At 40.2% G+C, this 26,377-nt stretch overlaps 1 protein-coding gene across 1 annotated transcript in view; it reads left to right on the top strand.

Annotated features, from left to right (window-relative positions):
* Window positions 1-247: 247 nt before the first annotated feature.
* RBM20 (RNA binding motif protein 20) overlaps window positions 248-26,377 on the top strand; it is a 51,952-nt gene continuing 25,822 nt past the window's right edge. Inside the window, exons 1-3 of the mRNA XM_056515759.1 lie at window positions 248-280; window positions 17,175-17,344; window positions 18,404-18,526. Coding sequence (XP_056371734.1) covers window positions 248-280; window positions 17,175-17,344; window positions 18,404-18,526 — 326 coding nt within the window. The remainder of the gene's footprint in view (window positions 281-17,174; window positions 17,345-18,403; window positions 18,527-26,377) is intronic.

The raw sequence follows: 26,377 nt of genomic DNA on the forward strand, positions 1-26,377 counted from the left end.
TAAATAAACCCAGAGACCAATAGGAGCTAGTCATAGCTCCTTGGTACTCATTGATAGTGTGAAGCTCCATAGGCATTATGTGAGAGGAGAAGGAAAGCAGATATGGAATATTTAAAAATGGACCATTCAATGTGCCAGAGATCTGATGCAGCCAATAATAACTCACTTAGCATTGCTAAAAACAGATAATAATCTTTTAATGCAAAAACCACAGCACACAATACCAGCTGAACCCATTTCAGGCGTCATGAACAGGGATGCAGATGAATTGATCGAGAGAGTGAGATTTGGTGGTTGCCTAGGGACCAGTGAGCCTGACCTACTTCCCAGGGAAGAGGCATATGCTGGTTTGGAGGGCTAACATGCTGATGTGGCATTTCAGAAATGCTGAATTTAATCGCTCTGGGGAGAAATCTTCTGAGCAAACTTGATTGAGAAAAAAAAGTCAGAAGCGAATAAATTAAATTGGGGTTTTTGTAAGGAAACCTTGCAGAATATTTACTGTACTCCTCGTATTCAATCACAGAAAAATCAAACAGGGATGTTCTCTCTGGGAAGTATGAAATAAAATCTATGGCTGATGGAAGAATTTAGTTGTTTCAGGAGAACGACACTAGAAAGGACTGAGACGAAGTACCAGATAAAGACTGTAAAGAAGTTAGAATTGATGCAAAAAAAGCAGAGCTGTTCCAGAAATACCTTGTTTTCCAATAAATACTTCATTTCTCTTTGGAAAAGAGCAGGATAATCTTGTTGTATCAAATCAGAAGGATACAGTACACTGAAGTCAATATTTAGGGTAATGTTTTTCCCTAGTAGAACTGCACTAAAAATCAACCCACCTGGCTACCAGTGCCAACGAATCTGAAGAGTTGGATCCAGAAGTTCCCAGACATTTTTGCCCTGGGAATTTAATTTAAAAATTATAGAATGTGGCAATAATTTCAAACTGAGGAAGAAGGGATGAGCATTGGAAAATGATGATTGGAATGATTTGTGTAGCTCTAGTGTGGTTAGTCTGGTACAAGCAAGGAACAATATGACAGGAATTTTTAAGGTGAATACAATTGATAAAGATTGAGGAGGTTAGAAGTATAGTTGCTTCAGTAAGTGTAATCTTCTTTTAAAAGGAGTTAGATGACTTCTTTTCCCCCAAAGATTTTTAGTTTTGTTTGATAAAGGTTTGTATATATAGTGAAGTTTCATGTTTGCCATGTATTTTGCTTCATATGTCCCAGGCCTTTTAGTTTTAGGGAAGAACATTATCTGTACAGCAACTTCTTACTGTATTAAAAGCCCCAGACTTTGGAATGTCTGAGAACCACTGGCAGTAGTGAATTTCTTTCAAATAATGATCTTTTCATAGAGACTTGGAAACAATCTTATTCAGCAATTTTACCAACAGTTTGGAGGAAACCTAGATGCTGTTCACTAGAACCATAGAAATTCCTGCAGTTTTGAATAACAGCAATATTGTAACCTCAGTTTGTACAGCAAGCTGGGCCCTTGTTAACACAATATGTTCTAAAGCCAAATCCAAAGTAGCAAGTTCAGAAAAGGGTATTTGAGATAAAATTCCATTGCAATAATAAGGGAAAATGGATCAGAACAGTGGTGTTTTTGCAGAAAGTCTTGCTTCCATCTAAATACATTTTAATGGGTTAACAAGGTGAAGCCTCCCAGGCTGTGGCATAGAGGGTAATGTGAGGTGAGCCAGTCCAGACTTAGATTTTGCAAACCTGTGATTTTATGCAGCATAAAAAGAGAAGGAGTGGAAAAGGCAGATGAGGCAGTGTCAGTATTGAACCAAAATTTGCCAAAGGGGAAGATTGAAGAAGCAGTTTTCAGGTAAAGACAGGAACTCAAGTCGCATTTACCCAGTAGGGAGGCAATGAAAGGATTAAAAAGGGAGAAGTGGTGAAAAGTAAAATCTCTCATCATTCCCAACTGCTTTGCCCCCGCCTCCACTTTGATTTCTGGCTCATGAGCAAACATTTTTGCTAAAATACTTCTTCTGTTCCTTTTTGTGTCACGTAAATAATCTGATCACCAGGACTCAGCTGTGAATACTGGCTCCTCATACCACAGCCTCATTTCCTTTTGTGTTGCCCATACCTGTGTCAGAACTAAAACCAAGACAGGTTGAGGATAGCTCTGATTTGTCTGTCAGCAGACTGAGCACCATGTGATGAATGCTGAGATATTTCATGGTTCAGGTATGCTGGTCTCCAAGCTCTCAGACAGGGGATAACTTGCAGTGGTTTGATGATGCCATAAATAGGTTTGTCCACATGCTGGTGAGCAGCCTGTGATGGGCTGTGATAAAGGTCACAAGTCAGTGAGTGTCTGCATCTTGTGTGCTCACTGTGGCAGTATCAGAGGATTGTCTTCAGTTCTCTCTCAGGCTGAAGATATTTAGGCACTGTAGGGGCATTGTCCATTGGACAAGTGGACATCCTGTAAATACTGCATGACTCAACTGTTGTTTGTTGTCTTTGATATGGAGGAGGCTTATAACTTACTAGAGTGTGACGAGATGTTTATCTAGCTCATTTTGTTCATACTGAAAGATTATCTTCTCCAAAGTGAATGTGTACATGTCACCACAGGATTTTTGTTTTCTTTTCCTGGATACCTTATCCTATGGTGAGGGTAAAGCAAATGCTTCTTTGCAATGAACGTGTAAATATAATTTCATACTACAGAACTTCATTGATGTGTAGTGTCTAGACCTAAACTGACCAAAGAATTCCGGTAGTGCTTATACTGAAAGCAGCAGAAATGGTTGATTGATTTATTCCACTGCCTTAAATCCCTTAATAACCCACTGAAAGTCAGACATATCCTTCAGTGGCCTGGAAGAATTAGAGGGTAAGAAAAGAGTGACTTTTTTTTTTTTTTTTTTTTTTTTTTAATTATAGTGTATTACAGCCTCTTCTTCAGTAAGTTTTCGGCTCTAATCATGGGTGATAATACCACTTTGAAGATACAAATTGTCTTATGAGGGGGTTTTATAAAAATTTGACGAGGAAATCTTAAGTGTGTGGCCCTATTAGGTGTCCAGTTCAGCATTTGAGAAGGGAGATGTTCATAAGCTGTGAAACATGAGATTGATAAGGTTCCTCTATGCTTCATCTAAATCAAATTACATTGAGCTGAATTAGAGTCTTGGGCTGAAATTGCTCTGGTGTTGTAGAGGATCCTGTGCTTTTGCTGAGGATGTAGATGTTGTGAAATAGTGTGAAGCCAGTAGGCTTTGTCCTGGGGCTGGGAGGTGAAGCATTTGCTGTTGATAGACCAAAGAGGTAAATTTTAATTCAGAGCTTTGAGACCTTTCACAGATACAACCTCCATGTTCTTGTTAGGCTGCTTGAAAACACTAAGATTTTTTGCATACCCCAATCAACTGGTTGATTTAAAGCAGGTTCTTCCTCTTTCTTCTTCTAACAATGCGGTGAATATCTAAAGGAAAATTTCCTCTTAAATTTTTTCCTGGGTTCAAGCAGTTTCAGCCTGAGCAGATACTACATTGCATCCAGCTCATCTTTATGGTGACTGGTGTTCATAGGCAGCTTTCTCTTTGCCTTCTGTTTCTGCAGCAAATTTCTAGGTCTCCCTGATGGGGTCTTTTAAAAAGTAGAAAAGATCAAGTATGTGTACAGACTACTTCAAAATTACAAGAGAAATGAATCTATAACGTTATTCTGTTGAAGAAAAGTTGTATTGTTGGTAAGCACTCCTCACTCCCTGCAAGGAAGTCCCACGCTGGAACAGAGGGGTACAAGGGCAGTATTGTTTGTGAGTCCTGGCACACATCTCTGTCCTTGCTGCCCCAGCACACTGGAGCAATGCAGAGGCAATTGCTTTAGTGCAGCAGGCAAATTGCTTTGTGCAAGCAATTCAGCTGCTGCTCATGAGAAACAGAGCTGCAGGAGCTGTTTGACTGACTTTCATATAAATGAAGCGTGATCAGAAGACATTTCTGGTGATGTTTTGAGTCCCAAAGATTTCACACTTCTGCACTGCCCTGTGCAGATGCCAGGGCACTGATCTTGAATGCTATCCCAGAATTCCAGAGAGTCAGTGTTCAAGAGCTGGATGCAAGCTAAGAGACCTCTACAGATGGTTGCAAGGTGGTTTTTTAAAACACTTTTGGGAATGTGAGAGCTGGCACCAAAATTATTTTGGAACGCAGTCCGTCAGAAAGATGTGATATAAACCAGATTTTTGTGCACTGGTACAAGTTAGTACAATATTAATCTGGTTGAATTAGTATCACCATCAATTTGTAAAGAGAGATTGTTTTATGGCTTGTCACTGATTTTTGTGGAAGTCTCTGAAACATAGCAAGGCATAAAAATATTTTTTGGAGATGAGCTGAATTTACACTGGAAAAGAGGGCACTTTCAGGCTGCCTTCCTCACTAGTGTGAATTTTACAGTTTCACTGGAAAAATGGCCACTTAACTGACTGTGAACTTGATTGAAATGCTTGTCTAGCAAATCTTCATTCATTTTGATGATGATCCAAGAGCCAAGACAGGGAACTGGAAATACCTCTACCAATTCATGTTCTGGGTAAAACCCTTTATGAAAACCATTTCTTGGCTCAATTTTTATGGATTCATGTCCTATAAATTACTCAGACATATCCGAGTAGCTGTAAAATTATTTAGCAATTGTACCTTTTGTGAACTGGGACATAAAGTGTTTTAAATCTTGAAACGCCATCTTTGGTAGAAGAGGTTAAATGATGAACATTAGAGAACTTAAGGTAGATTCAGAGCTTTGCAGGAAGAGGATGCTCTTCTATGGCAGAAAATCCAAATAGAAATGTATTTCTGTGTCCCAAAGTGTCATCCAAATCACATGCTGCAGCTTGTCTCTTTCCAGTAATGCTGTTTGACATATTGTCAGCAACACCGAGTATGTTTTTTCCCTTCCTCACTCTGTGTGTGTCAACACATTTACAGCTGTGATTAAGAATCCTCTGTTTAATGTTTCATAAATTTTTGGATTAACTTACACTGAAATTAGCCAGTCTTCATCTGAGAGCACTAAACTGCATTGTTTTTCCAAAATAAAAGAACTCTTGAGAATGACCCATGTGTGAAATAATAGAATTATGTGTGTACACGTAGGGAAGAGGTTGGTGAGAAAGCTGAAGTCGTGCAACTGAATGGGAGTTCACTTCTACAGTATGTTGAAAAATGTCATAAATGTATTCACAAATTGTTTAAATTCTTAGGGGAGGCCAGAGGGTTTCTAACATGGCATGTGAAGATTTACTGCCATCTACTGTGCAGTTGAACAACGTTTATGTGTAACAGATAAAACAAAAGGAATGAATTGGGTTAGTGTGCATTTTTGAAAGGGGGACACGGGTTAGGATTTAAGCTATTATCCCAAACAGATTGTGGGGTTTGAAGCTCTGCCTGAGCAAGCGCAGGGCGGTGGTGCAGAGCAGAATCCAGTGCATCAGCTTTCAGACTGTGTGTGTGACCAAGTGGCTAGGCAGAACCCTAGGCTCTCCCACCAAGCATTGCAGGTATAAATCCCAGGAATTTCTTTAAAGATGCCCTTCAAGTGTTAGAAGAACCTGCAGCTGTTTCCAATGGATCTGACTTTTATTATCTTCATAAGGTAGGTACTTATTCCTAAAAGCCCTACTGAAGGTGATGCCTCTTAGATATCTATACCAAATAGACTCTTAACCAGAGATAGGGATTTTTTTAAACTGCAGGTGGGGTGGTTAAATTCCTTAAAATTTCTGCATGTTTTGTTAAGGTAAAAGGCAAAATGCTGAGTGAGAAATAGTTGAAGTGTCTCAATGCTCTGGTAGGAAGGGGAAACCTAGCAAGTAGATTCTTGTTAGTTACTGCCCTCCCACCACTAATAAGGAGCTTTTGAGCTTCTCTCACAAATGTTTGGCATGGCATATGACTTTTTACTCCAGTGTAAATATCTAAACTGAATAGACTTCTGAGCACTTGCATCCTGCAGCTTGAGCTGTAGGTCCCTTCATGTGGGCCACAAATGCAGCCCTTCAGATTACTGAATTCCTATGCCACTCTCAGGCCAGCTGTCTGTCTCCTTAAAACTGCTTCTGGTTCTGCCCTTCCTCCTATTCATGCAGTCTTGTTCCAAAATTTGGAAGATGCTGGTTAGGTGTCTGTGTCGGCTGCTGAATCCATACCAGCTTGGCAGTGGAAGGAAGCCAGTGGATGTTTAGATGTGGATGCTGCCATTCAGATTTTCCTTTCAAGATTGTTATTGTGCTTCAAACTTTTGGTAAGAGAGAGATTAAGTGGTCCTCCAGCATTAGTCCATCTTTTCCTTACATCAAAAACATGCATTTCTTCTAAGAATTAATTAAGCCTACAATTAGAATTGCAATTTAATGCAGTTCTAGACAATGAGGAAGCTGTAGTGAACTGATCAAGAAACTCAGGCTGTTGTTAAATCCTTTTGTCTCCCAAGCAGAAAAGTCCCAGGCCTTTTCATGCCTTCACCTATTTAGATTCAATGTGATTTAGGATGAAAACTTAACACTGAGTTTAATATACAGAAAAAATCCACGTAGGTTTATATTCCTGTAGTGGAAGGAATAATTTAAGGAAATACTCAGAAGGCTTCTTCTACCTTTTGCTTCTTGCAAGATTGTAATTTTTTCTGAAAAATTCTTACATGTGGGCTTGCAAATGAGCTGTACCTCAGTGCTGTACCTTGCAGTGTTTTGGCAGTGTGAGGAGTTTTAATTTTCTGCTGTATAATTTTATTCTACTGTAGGATCAGTGGTGCTGCTCTTATTACAGCTGTGTACAACCACAACACTATTGCATCTAGTTTTATGTCCTTCACTGTAACAGTGCAGTAAATTTTGGTATTAATGATGCTAATTATGTCAGGAAGGAAAACGAGCCTGGCATTAGTGAGGAATCCTTTTTCACAATTTCAAGGCATCATTACAATTATCTGAAATTTCATATTAAAATGTCTGAAAAAATTTGAATCTCTCTCCTCTCACCCTTTCTACCATGTTGTATTATCTATTCATCATAAGTTTTCTAGCAGTTTGCTTCAATTAGGGAAGATTTTCAGAAGGATAAAATTATCTGATCTAACTGAGGCTGTTCCCATCTTCCTATAGAGAGTTGAATGATGTGGATGTGATATTTGTAGTCCTGTTGCTGAATCTCTGATGGATACATTTGCCTGTCAGTTGTTAGTTTAATTTCTCTGAACTCACTATCAAACTTCTTTATAGATCACCCCTGAGGCCTGTATGTAAAATATGTTAAAAACATCCCACTGCTTATAGAAAACAGATCCTGGGAGACTGATGGCACATTCAGATCATTGTGATGTAGAAAGAGATTTTTCTGGATTGCTTTTGAGAATTCTGCTCAGCTTTTTCATAATTAAGGCTTTTCACTGTGCTGTTGGAGTTCAGTGTGAAACTACACAATAGCTAGTATATTATTAATACTGTTTGCTCTTGCTCCATCAAAAGAACACCTCGGGGTGCCTACTATGAATGAGATCTTAAGATCATGGTAGTGCTTGAGCATTTTCATTTATAACTAGAAATTAACCAGGTGTACTAGAAGTGCCATTGTGTATTTTTTGCTAGATGACTTAATATTGTGCTACTCAAAACTGATGGGCATTTTGGGTTTTCACATTTAAAACACAGCAGTGTGGAATTTGGCAATTTGTGGGGAGGGATCTACAGCATCTGCATATCTTTTCACCCTTGCTGTGCACCCTGCTGCTGGTTCCCTGGAGCAAAATGGGGTTTTTAGATCCAGATGTAGAAAAGGGACAAGGATTCTAATCCTGAAGGAATTTGGCTTTTTGGCAGACACTATAGGCAGACAGGTGTGGATGACTTTGGAGCTGGCTTTAGGTCTGTCACTCGATAGGGCTGCTAATGAGCTGTTTTATGCTTCCTTGCTGTAGTGGATGATGTTGTAATTCCGAGGATAGAATCAGGTTTCCTTTTGGGAGTATTGTCTGCAGCTCCTCAAGAGATCTCTGCGCAGGAACTTTCATGGAGCTGTAGTTAAAGACTTTTCTGATACACACATATAGTTATTCTCTTAGTAAATAGGAGTGCCCACCCAGATACTGGTATGCTCAAGCATAATGCAAAGAATTACTTTCTTCATGCCTGATGGGGAGGAATTCCACAGCCTAATTGGCTGCTCAGAGCACTGAGCAGGACTGGAGCATGGGGAATACTGTCTTGCTAATGACAAAATGCTCCTTTACAGTCAGATGCAGAGCGTGTTAAAGTCTGTAATTAGCCTGATTGAATGTTTATCAGTACAAAGGTATGGAAGTTGTAGAATTACACCAAAAAAATTAATTCATTATTTCTGTCACTGTGGTGTGACAGAGAATTGCATTGTAAATGCACTGAGGCTCTCATGTGACCATAAACAGCAACTTCTCAGATCTCAAATATGTTACAGCAAATGCCCAGAGGAGGCTGAGTCTGTACTGCTGAGATCAATAAATATTTTATCTTTGGGTGAAAAGAATGGTAGTCAGGAATACAGACAGCCTGCAGTGCTTTTTGTATTTAGCTTTGCTTTCCAGTAGTTGAAAGCTATGGCAAAGCATACTGGACATTGACTATTTCTTTTGTTTGTTTACTCAAGAATTTGAAAGCCTGACTAAATATGTGTCATCTCTGAAACACAGCTTTAGAAATAAGTCCAAGATTTTATACCTAAAGTTAAAGGAAGCTTTTTTAATAATTTTTTTGTTTTGTTTTGTGTCATTTTTCACTATTATACAGCAGTGTTTTAAAAGGGGATGGCCAGCTACTTTTAAAGCATTAAACAGTGGTGGGTTTTTTGCAGTCTTTTACCTTGGGACAAGAAAAAGCAATCAATGAAAAGATTGGATTTTAGTGCAGAAGGCATTGCACTCACAGGGAGAAAGAGGGATAAGTGAGCATTTGGGTGCCAAAGCTGATGAAGTGGTAAAGAAAAAGCGTTACCAGTGCTGTGAGGAGTTTGAGGGTGAGGACTTATATGAAATGCTTCAAGCCTTGGGACATACAGAACCACTTGAAGTGCTTTGTCATGGTGGAAGGGGTGAAGGCCATGCACATCTTATGAAGGTGTGAGTCCCATTAATTTAGGAGATGCATATTGAAGTTCTAGCTGTAACCTGATGAAAAGACATGGATAGAGGAGCGGCAGGATTTTGCCACCAGATGCTAGAGGGAAGAGGAGAGGATCCATGTGGATATCAGGGTGGAAAAAAGACAAGCTGGTGGAACTGCAAAAGATCCCTTGCCAGAGAAGAGAGATGATGTGAAGTGGGAGAACCTGCTGAAAGATCAGGTAGATACACCAGCAGGTTGCTCATGTCTGGATATTTGTTGGAACTATTTCAGGTCAGTTTGAAAATATGCACATTGATCTGATGCTATTTTCTACCTGTTTTCTCATGTACTGTTTATCCCTTGCATAATATGAATCAGTTCATGGTCTTCACTCAGTAGAGCAAAAGACATGGAGAAGGCAAGTGCATGTGTTCTCTGTTCCTCTTTTTCCTTTTTTCCCCCTTTCTGCTTAATCATCTGAAAAAGCTTTATTGCAGAGTTTGTTACACTGTTTTTAACTCTTGGCTCTTTAACGTTCTGAAGCCAGACATCCCCATCTAGTGGTTATTTCACCTTCACTCACCGAGTACCACTTTGGGAAGAAGGATGCCCTGCACACATACACAAAGCAGGAAGACCAGCTGTAGCCCCTCTGTTACTTCAGTGCATTCCTTGCAGGTGTCTTAAACTGCTGTGAGTCCAGAAGAAAGTACTTTATTTTTTTTCCCAAAGGAAATTATTTTTAGTACTTATAATTTGCTTGTGGGAAAAAGTTTGCTTATGTATGGAAGGGAATTATTTTACTACTGCTTATGACGCAGCAAATACACATGAAGATGTTTGTTGTGGTAACTGTATGAAGAAAGTAAAGCAGGATCTGTCTTGGTTGTTAACAAGAAGATGAAAAAACTAATTACTAGACATTGCTTTGTGAATCAAATTATTGCATTCAAATAAAATTGTTGGGACCCTGTAGCACATAAAATAATGCAGAATAATATTTCTCTGCATGAAACCCTTTGTAGCCATTCAGAGAAAAACACAATCACTTGTTTATTTGTTGGAGTCCTGCTTCCTGAAGGCTTCACCATAACTCCCTGTTGTGTGGCTGATGGGTGTTGGTGGTGGCTGTGAGTCAGGAGTGGTCCAAGGCTGCTCTTTGAGAGTTGGGGCTGTAGTGCAGCTGCCTGACCCTCTTTGGCTGTGAGGGAAATGGTGCCCACAGTTGGGCTCTCACAACCTGGGATGGGTGGACGTTCCCAGCACCACTTGGGAGGGAGAAAGAAGGCAATCCCTGTGTTATTCACCAGCAAAGTCAAGGTGTGCACCAGGTGTAAACCCCCATCTTCTTCTTCACAGGAAGTTTCATATTGCTTTCTCCACCATGGGGTCTCCTCCACCTGTGGGCAAAGAAATCTGTCATGGACTTGGCTGCAGGAATGGAAACAGAGTTTTCTATTTCTCCTCGATCTTAAATTAATTTTGCTCCTCTTCTTGAAGGCCCTTTTACTTTTTCTACATACATACATATACATTCAGAGATCACAAGATATTTGTTGGATCCCTCTCCGTGCCCTGAATTAAAAAGTCTTAAGTCAGATTTGCTTTATGTCAGGAAGGGCTAAAGTGTAGCCAGAGCTAGAAAGCCAGAAAGGAGAAGGAGAAAGAGGCTGTTCATCTCTTCTCCTGCAGTGGGGGAACACCCTGGGAAGTGCCTGGCTGAGGACTGGGTGCAGAAGCTGGTGTCTGTGTCAGCTGAATAACTTACCCATGTTTATTGCTGGAGATGGTAGTGAGACTATTCAGCTGAAATTCTGAGAATTGACTCCATTCCCACCATCTTCTAATAAGTATTTTTAACAAGTATTTTGTATGGTCATTTTTCAGAAGAACTCTTTAGTGGAAATGTCCTACTATTGAAGGCACTTTCTGTTCCCACAGCAGAAGCAGAACTGGTTCTGCATTACATCTGCTTTAATTTTATTTTTTGTAATCTGTTTATGACTAAGGAGCCATTGGGTGGCAGTATGAGCCAGTGAGCACTTCCAATAGCTGCTGAGCTAAATGCAAAACTCTAGGTAGGAAAGATGAGAAATGACAAGTTTAAGATGGAAAATATACATTGATTTGTATTTGAAGAGGCTGTGTTTAACTCCACAGCATATATGTTTTGAAAATTTTTTAAAATGAAGTATAATCTCTTTACTCTGCTTTCTTCAAAAGCAGAAGTCTATTTGTAATACCTTTTTTTTTTTTTTAGAAGCACCTATGAATGTAGAATAAAAATAATCCCATGCTAAGAATAAGGGAAACATGTGCCGGCCTTCTGGTCGGTGTGTGACTGCACAGGGGCTTAGGTGCTGTTTGAGTCTGGTGTTCCTGAGCTGAGCACACACACCAGGGTAATAGTATCTGGGATTCACATCATACATTTATTTCCATTTTATTCCATTTTTTCATTACTACAAAGCTCACTTGTGTGTTCAGCTTCATTACTGGAAAATAGCATTTGTGATAATCTACTATTTAATTCTACATTTGGAGACAGCAGACTTAAAATACCAGTGTATTTGTGATGATGTAAAACTTGCAAAGCTGACTAAGAGTTCCTGCTTTTAGGCTCTATTTCTGGCTAAGCCTGTGTTTTCTGTGATAATAATTGTAGTTATTTTTGTCATGGGGTATGATGTCAGTTCCATTATAAGCATTTTCATAGAATTACTGTTTCATACGTTCATGCTGTTAGTTATTGGCACTCTCTCCAAAGTTCAAGGCTGGCAAGACTATGAAAGCTGCAAGCAAATTGTAACTTGTTCTTAATATCCTTCACTTCACAAACCCCATCCTGATCCTGAACAGGAACATTTTGAGAGGTACCAAAAAAAACCCCCATGATCATGTTGTTCACATCTTGCTTTCAAATGCACCAGATAATGCCGCTTGTTTAAGCTTAGTCATGTCTGGGGGAATGTCAGGAGTCTGCATCACATGAGCTGCTTCTCAGATTTCCCAGCCTGGATCAGCATGTTTTCCTGGGTAGAAGCAGAGTGGAGATGTTATTAAAATGGCTCGTCCTAGGTATTAGTATTGATATGAAATCTCAGGCTTATTCCTGTGATTTTTCATGCAATAGTTCACGTTTATATTCAGCTTATTTATGTGAAAATACTTTTTTTCATTAAGGTATATGCCTCAAATGGAAGAACATACATTCTAACTAACCACCCTCTTTGTGTTCTTGCTGAAAATTTCGTTTTCTGCTCAACCCCCAGGTTTACCACCTTAGGGCAGCTTTGAGCCAACCTTTAGCTTAGTTTTAAACATGTGTATCCTTTCCATGATCTGTTTATAGACTTAGTGTTGCTTGTCCTCTTTCCCTCCTTGGAGACCAGGAGGCCAAAACGACCATTGGCATGTCCTTGCTCATGCCCCTGTTCAACAACCTTCTCCTGAGCAAACACAACATGTGACAGACAGGGAAAACACCCAGTAAAACCTGGGTTTGTTCCCTCCTGCCTTTGCAGCCCTGGTGGTAAATGCACCCTGCCTGGAGATACTCCAGACGGGTGAGATCTTTGAGCCTTTCCCCCTGAGCATCACTTCCAGATGCTCGAGGGCTGCTGTACTCACCACACCAGCTGTGCAAAACCTGAAGAGGGTGAAAGATGAGGAACCAAAAAGGCTGGCAGCACCAAAGTGCTGGGTTGTCTTTGCCTTGCCATCAGGTGACTTGTATCCAGGACAAAATCTGCTCAGTGTGTTCAACTCCGCTCCAGGGCTCTGTTCCCAGGGTCTCTGATCCTGTTTCAAGAGTCAGGAGTAGACTGGCATTGCTTCCTAAGGCTTCAAGCCTGTGTTTTGTCTGTCCTCTCCCTGCAGTCCCTCCCCCGTGGTGCACACGGAGTTGGATGCCCCACATGTGCCCATATAGGGAAGGGTGTAACTATCTTGTTGACACTGGTTAATCCAGGCAGGCATGTGAAGGGGCAGCAGAGTGTGATGCTCACATGTAGCGTGGCAGATGGCACTTGGGACTGGCTGTCTCCATCACACCCCTCAGGACTGACATATAAGACAGGGAAAGAGCTTTTTTGCGTACCTCTGCATGCTCCTGACACAGCTGCTGAAGGACTGGGATGTCTAGCTCCATGTACTGAGCCACACTCATTCCTAGAGGAGAAAATTAATGAATCATTCCTGTGCTGCAAATTAATGGAAATTCTGCAATAGTTTTAATTTTTACAACATCAGTGCATTGTATTAGGTGAAAATAACAGAGCAGTACGAGATGTCTTGCAGGAAACACCATCCTGACCATGTCCTTTTCCAAATGTATGGCCAAATGGGACAAAACTCACCTAAATGATTTGTTTACTGAGTTTTCATCAATGGCATCTAGGTAGCCCTCTAAGTTATCTACAAGATAATGCTGGAGTGAGCAGCCGAGCTTATTGTATGTATTATTCTTTTTGAAGCTTCAGTGATGAACAAAGGCTTTGCTTTCGGTAGACAAGTCAAAGGATGAAAATGTCTGAAAGTATTGCCAACAAAGAGACCACAGGCTGGATCATAGCTGTAAGACCTGACTGAAGGCTTACTAAATCTGACAAGAGACTTTGAGACTGATCTGTTGTGCAGGACAATTTTGGGTAATTCAGTTAAGTAACTGAAAACCAATGCACCTATGGAAGATGCTCAGGATCTCTTTATAACAATGCTGAGCACTGAACACTATCTTCAGCTGCTGTCACACCCACCAGATTATTTCTCTGTGTGATAATGAACCACTGCATTCACTGTGGAGTACAATACAAAAGTAGGAAAAACATCATTAAAGCAGGTAATTGTGCTTTGCCCTTAGATGGAAGCAGCTAGCAGGAGGCCAGCATTTCCCTGCAGTGAGAAGGCTTCAGCCTATGTTACACATATGGGTGACCGGGGATTTATTGGTCCTGCTTAAAGTATAACTGTTTCCTCTGCTAAATTGTGTTTTATGTGCAGCAAAAATACTTGTGTTAGAGTATTTTAATTAGCACAGTCCTTGACCAGATGCAGAAGTGTGAATGCTGGACACACGATCAAATCTCAGCTCGGTAGAGGTTTTCTTAGATAGAAAGGACCACTTAACAGTTGAGTCTGACCTCAGATGTAACACAGATATTTCATGCTATGTGATCCAGAGGGTCCTTTATCATCCCAAACCCTGGTTTTACAACTCATCTCCCATTATACTGGGAACCAGAACTGACCTGGACCCTGGCAGCAGCACTACACTGTGATTTCATTAGTATATGTTGACAGTTAGATTTGATGCTGCCAATCTTTGAAGCCTCAATCTCTACAGACCCTTGAGCATCTTAAAAAAAAAAAAAGATTGGAAATATTGATGTGGGTCTGTTTTGGTATCTAACAGTAGTTGTACTTATAATCCAAGAAGATAATGTTAAGGTCTGTTGTTGTTTCTTGACTTTGTGTTTAAAAGTATTTATGAAGTTTGAATGGTCTTACTAGTGGTTGTTCAAAAATGTCATCTTCCAGATACTCAAACATTTTGGAATCACAGTTCTGTGGAATATTTCTGGTCTTCAACTTATTAGTTTAAATATAGGCATTCAAGATGTATGTTCAGTTTTCCTGTCTATCATAAAGGATTTGTAAATGAAGTTGTCTGATTCCAGTCCCAGTAAGGAAGGTGGTTTCCTATCCTGGTCAAGTCAGGCTGTAGTGCTGTAATGGCTACTACAAGAACTGTAGCTCCTCTTTTTAAAATTATTTGTTTGAATATTGCTATATGGAGCAGGACGGGAGCTCAGGAGGAGTGACTGGCTGTGAGTAAAAGCAGAAAAAATAGATGTGAATTTTCTGCATGCACTGTGAAGACAGCTTTTTGAGTTTTTTCTTGGGTGAAGAAGATGATCTCTGTTTTACTGTGCATTACATTGTAGAAGTAGAGATGGATGAAATGCACTCCACTAAAAAAAACTTTTTTGATTGTTATAGAAATATGGGAATTCTTGCAGAAGATCCAACCACAATTCTGTTTTTTAGCATCTCATTTCTCGGACATTATAGAAGTATGACTCTAAAGCTCAGTTTTGTGGAATATGGAGATAAGTTTCTTCCAAACCCCACTCTGTAGAAGGTGGTTTATGCCAAGAGACTTTTAGGTTCATGTTCCATCCAAATATCAGGATGTGCTCTTTATTCAGTAATCTTAAGTTCTGCTGTTTAAATATTCAAATTGATCCGTCACATTCCTGACATACTGATGTATGTAACAGTAATACTATGATCCAGAAATTCTAGAGATAGTGGCAGAATCTAATTTTTTTTTTTTTTTTTTTTTTTTTTTTTTTTTTTTTGTGATTGCTGCAATAAAAAGAGATTTTTTTAAGCATCTGAAGAGACATCAGAGCCCAGAAATTATGCTTAGGTCATTTATATAAAAAGATTGACCACTAAATTATAAAGTCAAGCCTAAACAATCCCAAATTAGATGTTAGAGAGCAAAATTTCCTGAAAAGCCACATCACAGGACTTACAGCCCCTCATCAAATATATTCGTGCCTTTGACTTGGTATCTCTCCTTGGGTGCCAGCTGCTCAGCTAAAATATTTTCACAGCTGCATTACTTCATCTATGCTTTTTCATTTTTTGGTCCAAGTGATCTGAATGGGTTTTTTTCCATACTCCCACTAATATTTAAAGACTGCCCGTGAGCTTTTCTCATCTTACCAGCCCCTGAGAGCATCATATTACCTTACCAGAGGGCATCAGGCAGTCAGGAGACCTTGCATGGGCCAAAAAGTTGGATATTGAGACTACCTGAAAACAATGAAGATGTGCCCAGCTGAAACTGAACCAGCTGAGAGACTTCACAGTCTCTGTCTGAAGTGCATCTACTTTCAAAATTAATGTTTGTTTTTGATCCCTTTTGATCACTTGTAAAGTTGCAAGAAAAGCTAAAAAGGCATATAATAGTGACTGTTAACTAATTTACTCTGCGTGGCAGATCTTTCCTTGTGGGCAAGTAAGGAAAGTACTAGCTTTTCTTTCTCTTTCTTCTTTCCTCCTAGCATAGCAGATAGATGAGGTGAGGACATGCCACAGAGATGAGACTTGCCAGACTGCCTGGAACACCGTGGTTTTGGGGCACGTTCTTTCCCTGGCTGTAAAGGGAAACTCAAGCATCTGATGACAGTCGAAAATGAAGGTTGGGAAAAACTGTATAACCGAGAGAGTGAATTTTTTCCATCCTCGGAGCGATCAGCAGCTATGCAGCCTGTGTGTTAGGCAGTGTTTTCTGAAATCAAACTGCCCGTGTTACTCTCCTTGCTTTGCTTCACCGTTGGCCTGCTCTGACTCGGTGGAAAAAATGCCAGTCTGCCTGCTGACAGGGTGCAGTTGGCCAGCCCAGCAGGGCCGGCAGCTGCGGGCAGGGAGGACCTGCAGCGCTCAGTCACATGAGCCGTGCGCGGGCAGCGCTGGGGATTAGCGCTGCTCCTGGCCGGAAAGGTCCCGTGCGGTTCCCAGGCTGAGCTCGCCATATGTGCTTCACATGATTGTCCTGAGGGTGACATGAAGTGGAGAGTTCAGACTCGAGTGAAAGTTGGTTTGTGTTTCTTCTCCCTGTTTAATGTAATGCAGATGCAGAGCAGAGCGTGAGGGTGCCTGTGCCGGGGGGAGATGTGACAGCCTGTAGAAAAGCCCTGTAGCTTTTACTAATTCCTTCTCCTTCCCCTGAATTTTACGCTGTTTCCTGATGGGAGTTGTATGCATGAAGGAACTCTCTTGGACCACCTGTTAGGTGCCTTTCCCCTTTCAGTCATGGTCTTTGCTATCTCTTAAACATGAGGGGTTTTGTAATTTGGAGAAAAGCCAAAAACTTGAACAATAGTTTTCTCCTTTTGAGGGGCAGGGAGAGCTCTCTGATGCAGTGCTGGAAAAAAGAAATAAGTCAAGAAAAAATAAGAAAATATGGATGGAGAACCCTCCAGTCTCCACTTTGAGTGAGTGTGAAGTATGGCAGTATTAATTTTTCTTTTTTTTTAAAGGTAAGAGGCGTGTACTTGCAGGCTGATTTAATTTGTGGTTTGCCTTACTACATGGTAATTTTGGAAATGGCATCTTCCATAGAAGGATCATGTCGCATACAGGGTGCCAGTGCTATTGCGAAAGGTTTCCAGACTAATGCTGGAAAAAGGAAGTTTAATAAGCTCTTGCTGTAAAGAACATTGTCTGATGGGCTGAAGAGGCTCACGTCCCTGTGGCAAAATAGGAATATTTGCCTTATTTTGATCCTTGGATATGAGGGAACAGCTCATTTATTTCTAAATAATAGAATTTATTTCATAATTGACATATATACTATGTCATGTTAGAAGCAGAGGCAGCAAAATGGAAGGTTTTCTATCTATGTTAATTTTTTAATAATGGGAAATATGGGAAAGATCCTTGATTTTGCCACCCAGATGTAGCGCTTAATGTATATGGGTTTATGAAAGTGCAAAATTTGTTCTTGGAAAGCTTTGGTTTTCAAGGAAAAGGTGGATCAGCAATAAAAAATGTCTGCTGAGATAAGTTGCCGAAGGCTACGTGTGGGTGTGCGGGCTCTGCGTTACCTCTTGCTCTTGGGTCCCAGCAGACCCTGTGGCACAGGTCAGCGCTCTTGGGTGCTGTTTACTTTTGGGGCGGTGGGTTTGTCCTGGATGACAACTTTTCCTTTCGCTGAACATTTCCGAGCGGGCAAAGAGCTGATTTGAGCGATAATCCTGCTCGAGCTAACAAATATCAGCAGTGTCTTTTCTCAATACCTTAACTGTCCTTAGGAAGCAGCCAGCCCAAACATGGGCAAATTGCTTAGGGGACAAAACATGATGTATTTGAGTGCTTTAAGAAACTGTTAAAACTTCAGCTGGGTAATACTTGTTGCCTTCCAGAGCAAGGCTTTCTTTGTGAAATTCAGTCTCTCTCAGTCTTCATTAGTGAACCGTGTTTTTTCCGCAGTTTGTCTAATTAGACTGTGACCCTCTTCCCAGTAGGATCCTGTGGTATTACACTGTACAGAAACAGGATTTTGGTGCTGATACGTGAAGAGATCGGGAACATATGGCATAAACATCAACCGATATTGTTTGCCATCCACACTTGCTGCGTGTAATGCAACAGGACCGGCTCCTGGTGGCCACGTGATCCGCCTTCCAGTCCTCCATTTGGGGTGGGTTTTCTTCGTTCCTAAAGTTGTGACTTTCTGGAAGGAAGCTGGTAAATAATTGGGGTGCAGAGAGCAGGTAGAATGTCAGTGGGATGTTACCAGGAGGCATGTGCGCAACGCTGACATCGGCTCCTGGCCGCGCTCCCTCCGCACCAGCTCGCTGCTCCCGGCAGCCCTTCATGTTGCAAGAAGGTAAGATCATGTCGTGCCACCCGTGTCCACCCACCGCCGTGCCAAAATGCCTGTGTCCCCGTCCTCTCAGCGAGCAGGGACACTAATAGGCCAAGTGGAGCATCTTAGCGATCTTTAAAATTTAATTTTGAAGTACAGCTCTTTCCGTAACGAAGGGAAAAGACAGAGAAGTGCAGCTCTGGCGGCAGCAGCTAACTGGGATTTCAGATTAAAGATACGATCTGCTTTGGGCACTAGCTTCTTATCGTGCTTAGCTTTTTGTAATAAAGGGCTTTTAGACTTTAAAAGACATTCCACACCCAATTGTATCCTATTGATTTGCCATGGTTAACCACCCGGTAATAAGTCTCGTAGTCTGTGTTAGTAGGCACAAAGCAGAATTACATGAGTGCTGCTTACAACCAGTGGGCAAAGAATTTTTTGCAAAACGTGAAAGAACTCAGAATATCAAAATATTTCAAAGATGTTTGGAAATGCCTTCATTAGGCTACGAATAGAGTTCTTTGGATTAAAAAAAGAAAAAAGAAGAATCAAAGCATTATTATTTTTTGTTTGTTTTTTCATTTTATTGTTCGGGCTTTTTCCAATAACTGATACTTTATACTTCAAGAGAGCTTTTTATTTTCAGAAATAAAGCCTGGTAAATAAATACAATAATATTAAATAATTTTTATTAAAAGCAATAGCAGAAATTAGACATCTTTTCACACAAAAAATGAATCTAGGTCCTAGGGTGTTTTGCAGTTAAAAGATAGATCAATAACACAAGGTGTAACATCCACTGTGCAGGCAGTGGGATAAGTATAAACTTATTTTTCTTCAGTCATGTAAGCTTCTTAAACATTTAGACAGTAGCTACTGACCAGAGCATGCGTATTCTAGTAAAAATGGATAAACTGCCAAGCAAAAATTAGGAAGAAATAAGGCAGTGCTTAACCAAAAAGTAGTGGCCCGCCGTCTCCATTGACAGTTCTGTCAGCAGACTGGGCAAATGCCCAGCTCAGTGTTGGGGATAGGCTAATATCTTCACACTTTTTCCTTCCTCGCAGCTGCCACATGCAGTGTTCTGAAACCTGATATTTTTCATCAAAAACTGATTCTTATTTTCTGTCTTAGTATACTAATCAATTTTACCGTGCAGAGCTTGGAGCATATTAACTGTCAGTTACTCCTAATTAATACTGAAGGCAGACAGAAAGACAGAACAGAATAATTGATGTTATTTAATACAAAGTGCCTCTTCCAATTTTGTTTCCTTTGTGGAAAACTCTTGGTTCCTGTTCAAGATTTAAGTATAGTCCTGTTTTATATTTTGTTTCACAAGGTTGATTGAATGACAGTTTATTATTCAAGGCAATAAATTAAACTTCTCAAAGCCAAAGAGTTGCAACAGTTCTGGCACAGGCTGCTTTCTGCCAGAAGAAACATGCTCAGGTCTGATTCATACAACTGTTGCCCTCTAACATAAGAAAATTAAAGAAAACCTCCTATATATCTTTAAAGATTCACATTAAATTTCTTTAGCATAGAAATTGTAATGCATTAAAGAAAACAGTGAGCAACATTCATTGCACAGCAGATAATGAAAGCTTCTAGGCTAAAATACACTTCCTATTACCTCTGTGTAACAGTATGAATATTTTGGCCTAGTATTAAAGGCTGATTTCAAAGAGATCATGGAAAGTGAGCAAACTTTGATGTTTTATGCTTAAATGAAATATAACCAAAAGGGGATACAGGAGCATTTCTCTTGCTGCAGTGAAATCAGGAAAGGCTTTGCAGCATGCTTCAGTAACAGCTGAATTAGATTGGGGCTTCACAAGGTTCATGTATAATTTATGTACACCAGTAGTGTGCATGAGTACCTAAACAATAGGAATTTATAACATTTATGTTGTTTAAAATATGCATAAAAGAAAAACCCAAAAATAAGCCGAAGTATATATATGTTGTATAATATATTTATCTTAGGAAATCCAGAGAAGTTCTAGTTTTCTAGTCATAAATCTGATTGAAAAATAACTGAAGCTTCGGGGGCTTTGGTTGGGTTTTTTAGAAATGTATTACTTTAAATTGCGAACATTTCGACGTTAGCAGTAAAGAGAAAGTAAACCATCTCAGCCACTTCAGATAGGAGCTATTCCAGCATTTCTGCTCATGCACTTATGTGCAATGTTGGTTAGCAGCACACAGCATGTAAACAGCTTTTAGGGGAGATGGTGATACTAGATTAATTCTGAAATGATTGTGATACTCCTGAGTGACTTGCTGTCGCTTTTTGGCTGACCTAGGGTACAAACAGAAGAGCTCGGGTTTGCATGTGATTTCTGCAGCCTGTGTCAGTAGTGTTCTGCCAGAGACTTAGTTAACTAATATGCTTTTTCATTAAACTTTTCAAATATATCATTTACACAAATATTTTAAATTAAAGGAGAGTTTAAATATTTTTCCCCCAACAAATGGCAATCCTTTCTTTGAACACAAATGAAGTTACTTTAGAAACAAACATCCTTCTTTGTACTCTACCCTTTCCACATTATATGTCATTTTCTTGTCTACAAACTGAAGATATTACCTTGGCAAAAGGGCTTTTATATTATCTTACGCTACTGTGAAATAGAAATGGATTATTCAAATGAGGAATTATCCACCTAACACATTATGGCTCCTACTTTCAACCTACAAATGAAAACAGCTGTGCCTCCAGGTATTGCAAGATATTGATACATTCAAACTTATTATTGTTGTAGTAGTTAACAATGCTATGCAGAGAACACATTAGCAGGAGGTGTGGTGAAATATTACTGTAATATCTCTTGCAGTAAATACTATATGAAGAGGATTATTTTTTCATTGGGCATTTGTCTATGTGCTCATGTAAAAACCTTTAAAGGGTTTCTGACTTGTTTTTTTTTTTTCTTTCTTAAAGTCTGCATTTTCTTTTCTTCATTACATTACAGTAAGCTTTCCAGATCCTATCCCCACAGAGTTCTGTTCTTTCGGAGGGGAGACCGGGAGCACGGAGCCGTGCGGCGGAGCAGCAGCACCCGGAGCAGGGGTGCATCTGCTGGAGCTGCTTGCCCGAATCCCAGCAGAGTTACCTGGCTCCACCAATGCTAACCCTTGTCCCTGCCTTTTTGCTCACCCTGTGCATTTGCACTATGGTCCACACCACCTTTTCTCCTGCTTTTCCCAAAAGACCTTCTTGGCCCCAGACAAGTCCCCAAGGCTGTTCTGGTGGCAGCTTGGGGCAGAAGCAGGAGAGGTTTGGGACACGGGCACTTAGCACCCCGACACCACCATCTGCACAGGGCCCATGACTGTTGGGGTCCTGAGTTATTGGGGTCCCCCAACACCCCTCTTACAGGACCCCTGCTGGGATACCAGCTTGCAGGGATCATCCAACCAACCAGGACTTTGGTCAGTAAAGGGTATTTGAAGCCTAGGTGATAAGAGCTGTTGCATGAAGGGTGCTAGGGAGGCAGGCACAGGCAGCATGGCACTGCCAGACTGTCACAGCAAGCCCTGAAAGCTCCACAAAACTGTGACACGATTTCTCTGCTAATTTAGAACTTTGCAACATGTTACTGAGGGCACTGATCTGGTGCTATAGCTATTTCTGACATATAGGAAGTGTACATTTAAAATACTCTTTTAAAAATATAGTTCTTTAATTTCAGTAAAGAAAGGATTATATTTACCCTTTTATTCTTGCAAATGCAAATATGAATTGTTTGGGGTTTTTTTAGCAGGTGTGACTATCAAGGAGGAAAAAACATGGTCTCCTAAGCATTGAAAGCAGAGCTTCGAGGTGGATAACATGTCCTTGAATTAGTAGTGTTTGGAGAGCAAATGGAAAGAGTACCACAGTTCCCTTAATTGGAACAGTCCTTAGTTTATTTGACATCTTCATTGATAACTTGGGTGAACAAGGAATCCATTGAATCTGCGATTGGTGCCCAGAGGAGAGGGTTTGCAAGTGCTCTGGAGGCACCATGGCAATTCAGAATAATCCTGACAAACCAGGTCTCATGTAATGTGGATGCAATATTGATAAGGATAAAATGAAATGGTAATGCAATTAATCCATTGGACCGTCCAAAAGAAGCAAGGACTGAGCTAATCCTTATTGCAGAGAAGATAGGATAGCAGCAGCTACAGGAAAGTAAGAGAAGCCCTTCTCTGTGTGCATGGGAAGACGGGCTTAGGCTGTCAGCAGACAGCCACCATAGGCTTTTCAAGAGTTTTGTAGAATTAAGGGGATTTGAGCAATTAATTATCCCTGGAGGTCATGAAATATTCACCAAAGAAGCTTCCCAAGAGCAGATTTAACAAATATGTCCCAAGTGGTTGAGTTCAGCTTGATCCCGCTTCAGGAAATAGTGTAACCATCCTCCTAAGATCACTTCCAATTTTATTTCTGTAATCACAACAAAGAACTGTTATCCAAGACAAAGTGTTTTGCCCCTTTATCTTGTCCCTTTCTCAGTGAAAATTGCCTGGCAAGAGAACCTTTTGACTTGAAAGTTTCACACAAACAGAAGGACTCTTGGTAGGAGGCAAGCACTTAACTCCCATTAGCTTTGTAAACGTCAGGGTTAGCAGCTCTGTGATAACATTTTACATTTCAGCTTCCAGATAACTGTTAGGTTGGATAATTGTCTGGATAGTAGAGTTTAGCATTGCCAAACTCACTTGGCAAAGCGCATGTATACATTGGCTGATGTTTTATTTTCCTCTCTCAGTAGTGTAATGGAAGGCTTTAGAAATCATTATTTGGGATAAGAAGGGTTTTACTTGCAGCTTATACTTGTATTAAAGTAGCTTAAGGTTTTTAGTGCTCCTTATCATTAGCTAAACTTACTGGGAAACATGATCTCTTTTTTTTTTTATCATTTCGAACCAGAACTCAGGAAAAGAGTTTGGTGATAGATGATTTCAGAGCTTAAATTTTAAAGGTGAAAAGTTTTCTCCTTTCAGCAGTCTTCCCAGGCTTTTCTGACCAAGAAACTCATTTTACTTAAACAAAACAAAACCAGAAACAAAACAAAACAAAACAAAAAAAAACAACAACCCCGAAACAATACAAAAACCTTCTAGTGGAGCTGAAGGGAAAATGAACAGTTACTTAGTATCAGCCTGAAACAATCTGAAAGTTCCAGAGTTCATTTTTTAACCAGTGATCCAGTCTTTTTTGGTATAAATGCTGGATTTATTCAACAAGCAAAAGTGAATATAGATCCTGTTTTCTTAATAGGAACAGCAAAACAGCATTATATTACATGCAATTATAATAATTAATTTTAATTATAAATAATATATGTTGTGGAGTTTGTTGAACTTTGTCTTTGCTCCTACCAGTGTTTGAAATATGACATTGTAGTTCCCTTGTGTTCAAGATGCTGGATTCTGTCCTTACATACAAATGGGTAATTTTAATGAAGTACTGTCAAATGATGCATTTTAATTTCAAAATTGTTTCTAACCCTAATATCTTGCCAATTTCATCATCTAGCAGTTAATTTTTAAGGCATTTTTATTTGCTTTTTTAGCACAGTGGCAAATGTTTTGGATGAGTTTAGAGAAGGCAGCCCAAAATGTTTTGCATAAACGATACATTACAGGGAAGGGATGTTCACATTTCTGCATAACAGAATGATTTTGTGCTTGCATAATTAGGAAATTGTTCTGTGTGATGTATTAAAGAATCCTGGATCATAAATTTAAAGTTTGCTAACTGATAGAAAAATTGATGCAGAAGAAGCTTTAGAAAAACCAGCATGCTACTGCACACATTCAAATCTATTCAAATACTGTACTAGTGCAGAGTGATGATACATTTAGGATACTTGGGTACGTTAATGTCCTGTCTTTTTAATTCTGGAATTTTAACATAGCAATGCAGACTGCTTGGGGGGAAGAAAAAAGGGTAAATTTTGGAACAAAAATTATTAGAAATTTCTCATGCAATAATTTTGACAGGTCTAATTATATGTAAAGACATGTCTCAGGGGAGGGAATGCAAAAATCCTAGAAGATACGCAAGATTCATTGAAGGTGCAAGAAAAATTCTGCACTGCTATGAATTAGTCTTTTTTTTGTTAAAGTGTTCAAATTCACACCTTATGCAGCACTTCAGATATTTGTGAGTATATAAATAGTTGTGACTCAGATCATCAATTTATTAGTCCAGATTTTTAAATTTCTTTCTTAATTTTGAAAAGTGCTGGGCAGCATTTTGAAACCCTTAATTTGTCACTTGAAAATCAAGCTCCGTGTTGTTGGTCTGTTCTGATAGACATGTTTTGTGGTCAACCTTTTCATCACTCTTGTAGACAGGATTGCTCAAATAATCCAGCCATCTAGATACCTTACCTCTGACACTGTTCCTGGATGCTAAAAGCATAATAAAGATTACAGGGATAGCAGGTGGGCTGGGTTGATTTATGATGATATGACCTTGCCAGTGCTTGCAATCCTATTGTGAGTGCTGCGATATCAATGTACAGTTTCAACTCCTGTCTCTCAGCTGTGTGAAAACTTGTCTGGACTATGGATTTCTTTGTCGAAATTGTGCTGCAGCACTCCTGCCTGGCATTATTTCAGCAAAGAATGACCATTTCTGGTGTTCCTAATGGTGCTGGTGTAGGCCAGCTGTACAGCGGGTGTTAAATAAATAATTGCACAGGACAACTTCTGTTTACTTTTTACATTGCTGACCTTATAATCGGGAATGTTTTGCACGGGATAGAGCTAACTCTGTCTGACGTAGGCCAATTCCCTGAGTGCTTGATGGAGAATGAGAGCTTCATTCAGCTGCTTTCAATCATCTTGTGGCAGAGACCCCCCACGAGCAGGTGGGGGCTGCCTTTTGGTAATGTGAGGATGAGATGGGGGTGGGAGGTGTGTGTGTCCAAATGGGGAATGGCACCCACAAAATACCTTAGCTGAGTGCGATCCTTACCTTGTGTTTGCACTTTCCAGTAGGTTAGTGAGTCTGTAACAAGATTATTTACACAATTATGTTGTTAAATACATTAGCATTGTGGTAGTAGAATAGAAAGAAAGAAACTTACGAAGCTGTGCACACTGGCCTGGTGTATCTCTTGTGCTGTGTATTTCACAGCAGAACAGAAGTTCTCAAATCTGTGCGTGTCTCTAAAAAATGCTTTATATACAACTCTTCTCCAACCTTCTATCTGCATATCTGCATATCTGCTTTTCCAGTGACGCAAGAACAAGAACTTCCTTCTTTGCTTTGGTTAGATGATAAAATATTCTGTTTCTGCTGTGGGAGGATAAACTTTGCAACCCGAAACGCCCTGAAATCTGGAAATTCATAACAGACATGGATTTTGAAGGTTTGGCCATTCCCAAACATATTGGTGCATGGGAACTGTTCCCTCTTATTGTGTCCCTCTCTAAGTGGATTGGAGGCTGTGGCTTCTTCATACAACATTCATTTTTGGTGAGGTTTCCCACAGCCCACGTCTTTCCCTGGTTTGCACTGCTGGCTTGCAATCCAGGGATGAAGTAGGTAGGCACAGGGAGCTGGTGCTGGCCTGCTTTACAGCACGGTCCAAAGGCTGTTGGTCTGAAGTGGCCAGAGCATTTCCAGTGCAGCTGTACAGGGCACTGCTAGCCTTGCCTTCCCCATACCCAGCAGCAGATCCCAGGAGTGAGCGCAGAGCTGGGGAGAGCCAGCATCCAGGGCATGCCTAACTGGGGATGCAGGTTCTTGGAAACAGTGTTCCAAACTTGGTCAAAACATGAGGAGGCTGAGGCAGCTTCAGGGCTTGTGTCAGTGTCAAGTGAGATGGTTTCTCTGGAGAGGGAGCCTGTGCCTGTGAG

Source organism: Oenanthe melanoleuca, unplaced genomic scaffold (assembly GCF_029582105.1).
Source record: "Oenanthe melanoleuca isolate GR-GAL-2019-014 unplaced genomic scaffold, OMel1.0 S062, whole genome shotgun sequence".
Lineage (NCBI taxonomy): Eukaryota > Metazoa > Chordata > Aves > Passeriformes > Muscicapidae > Oenanthe > Oenanthe melanoleuca.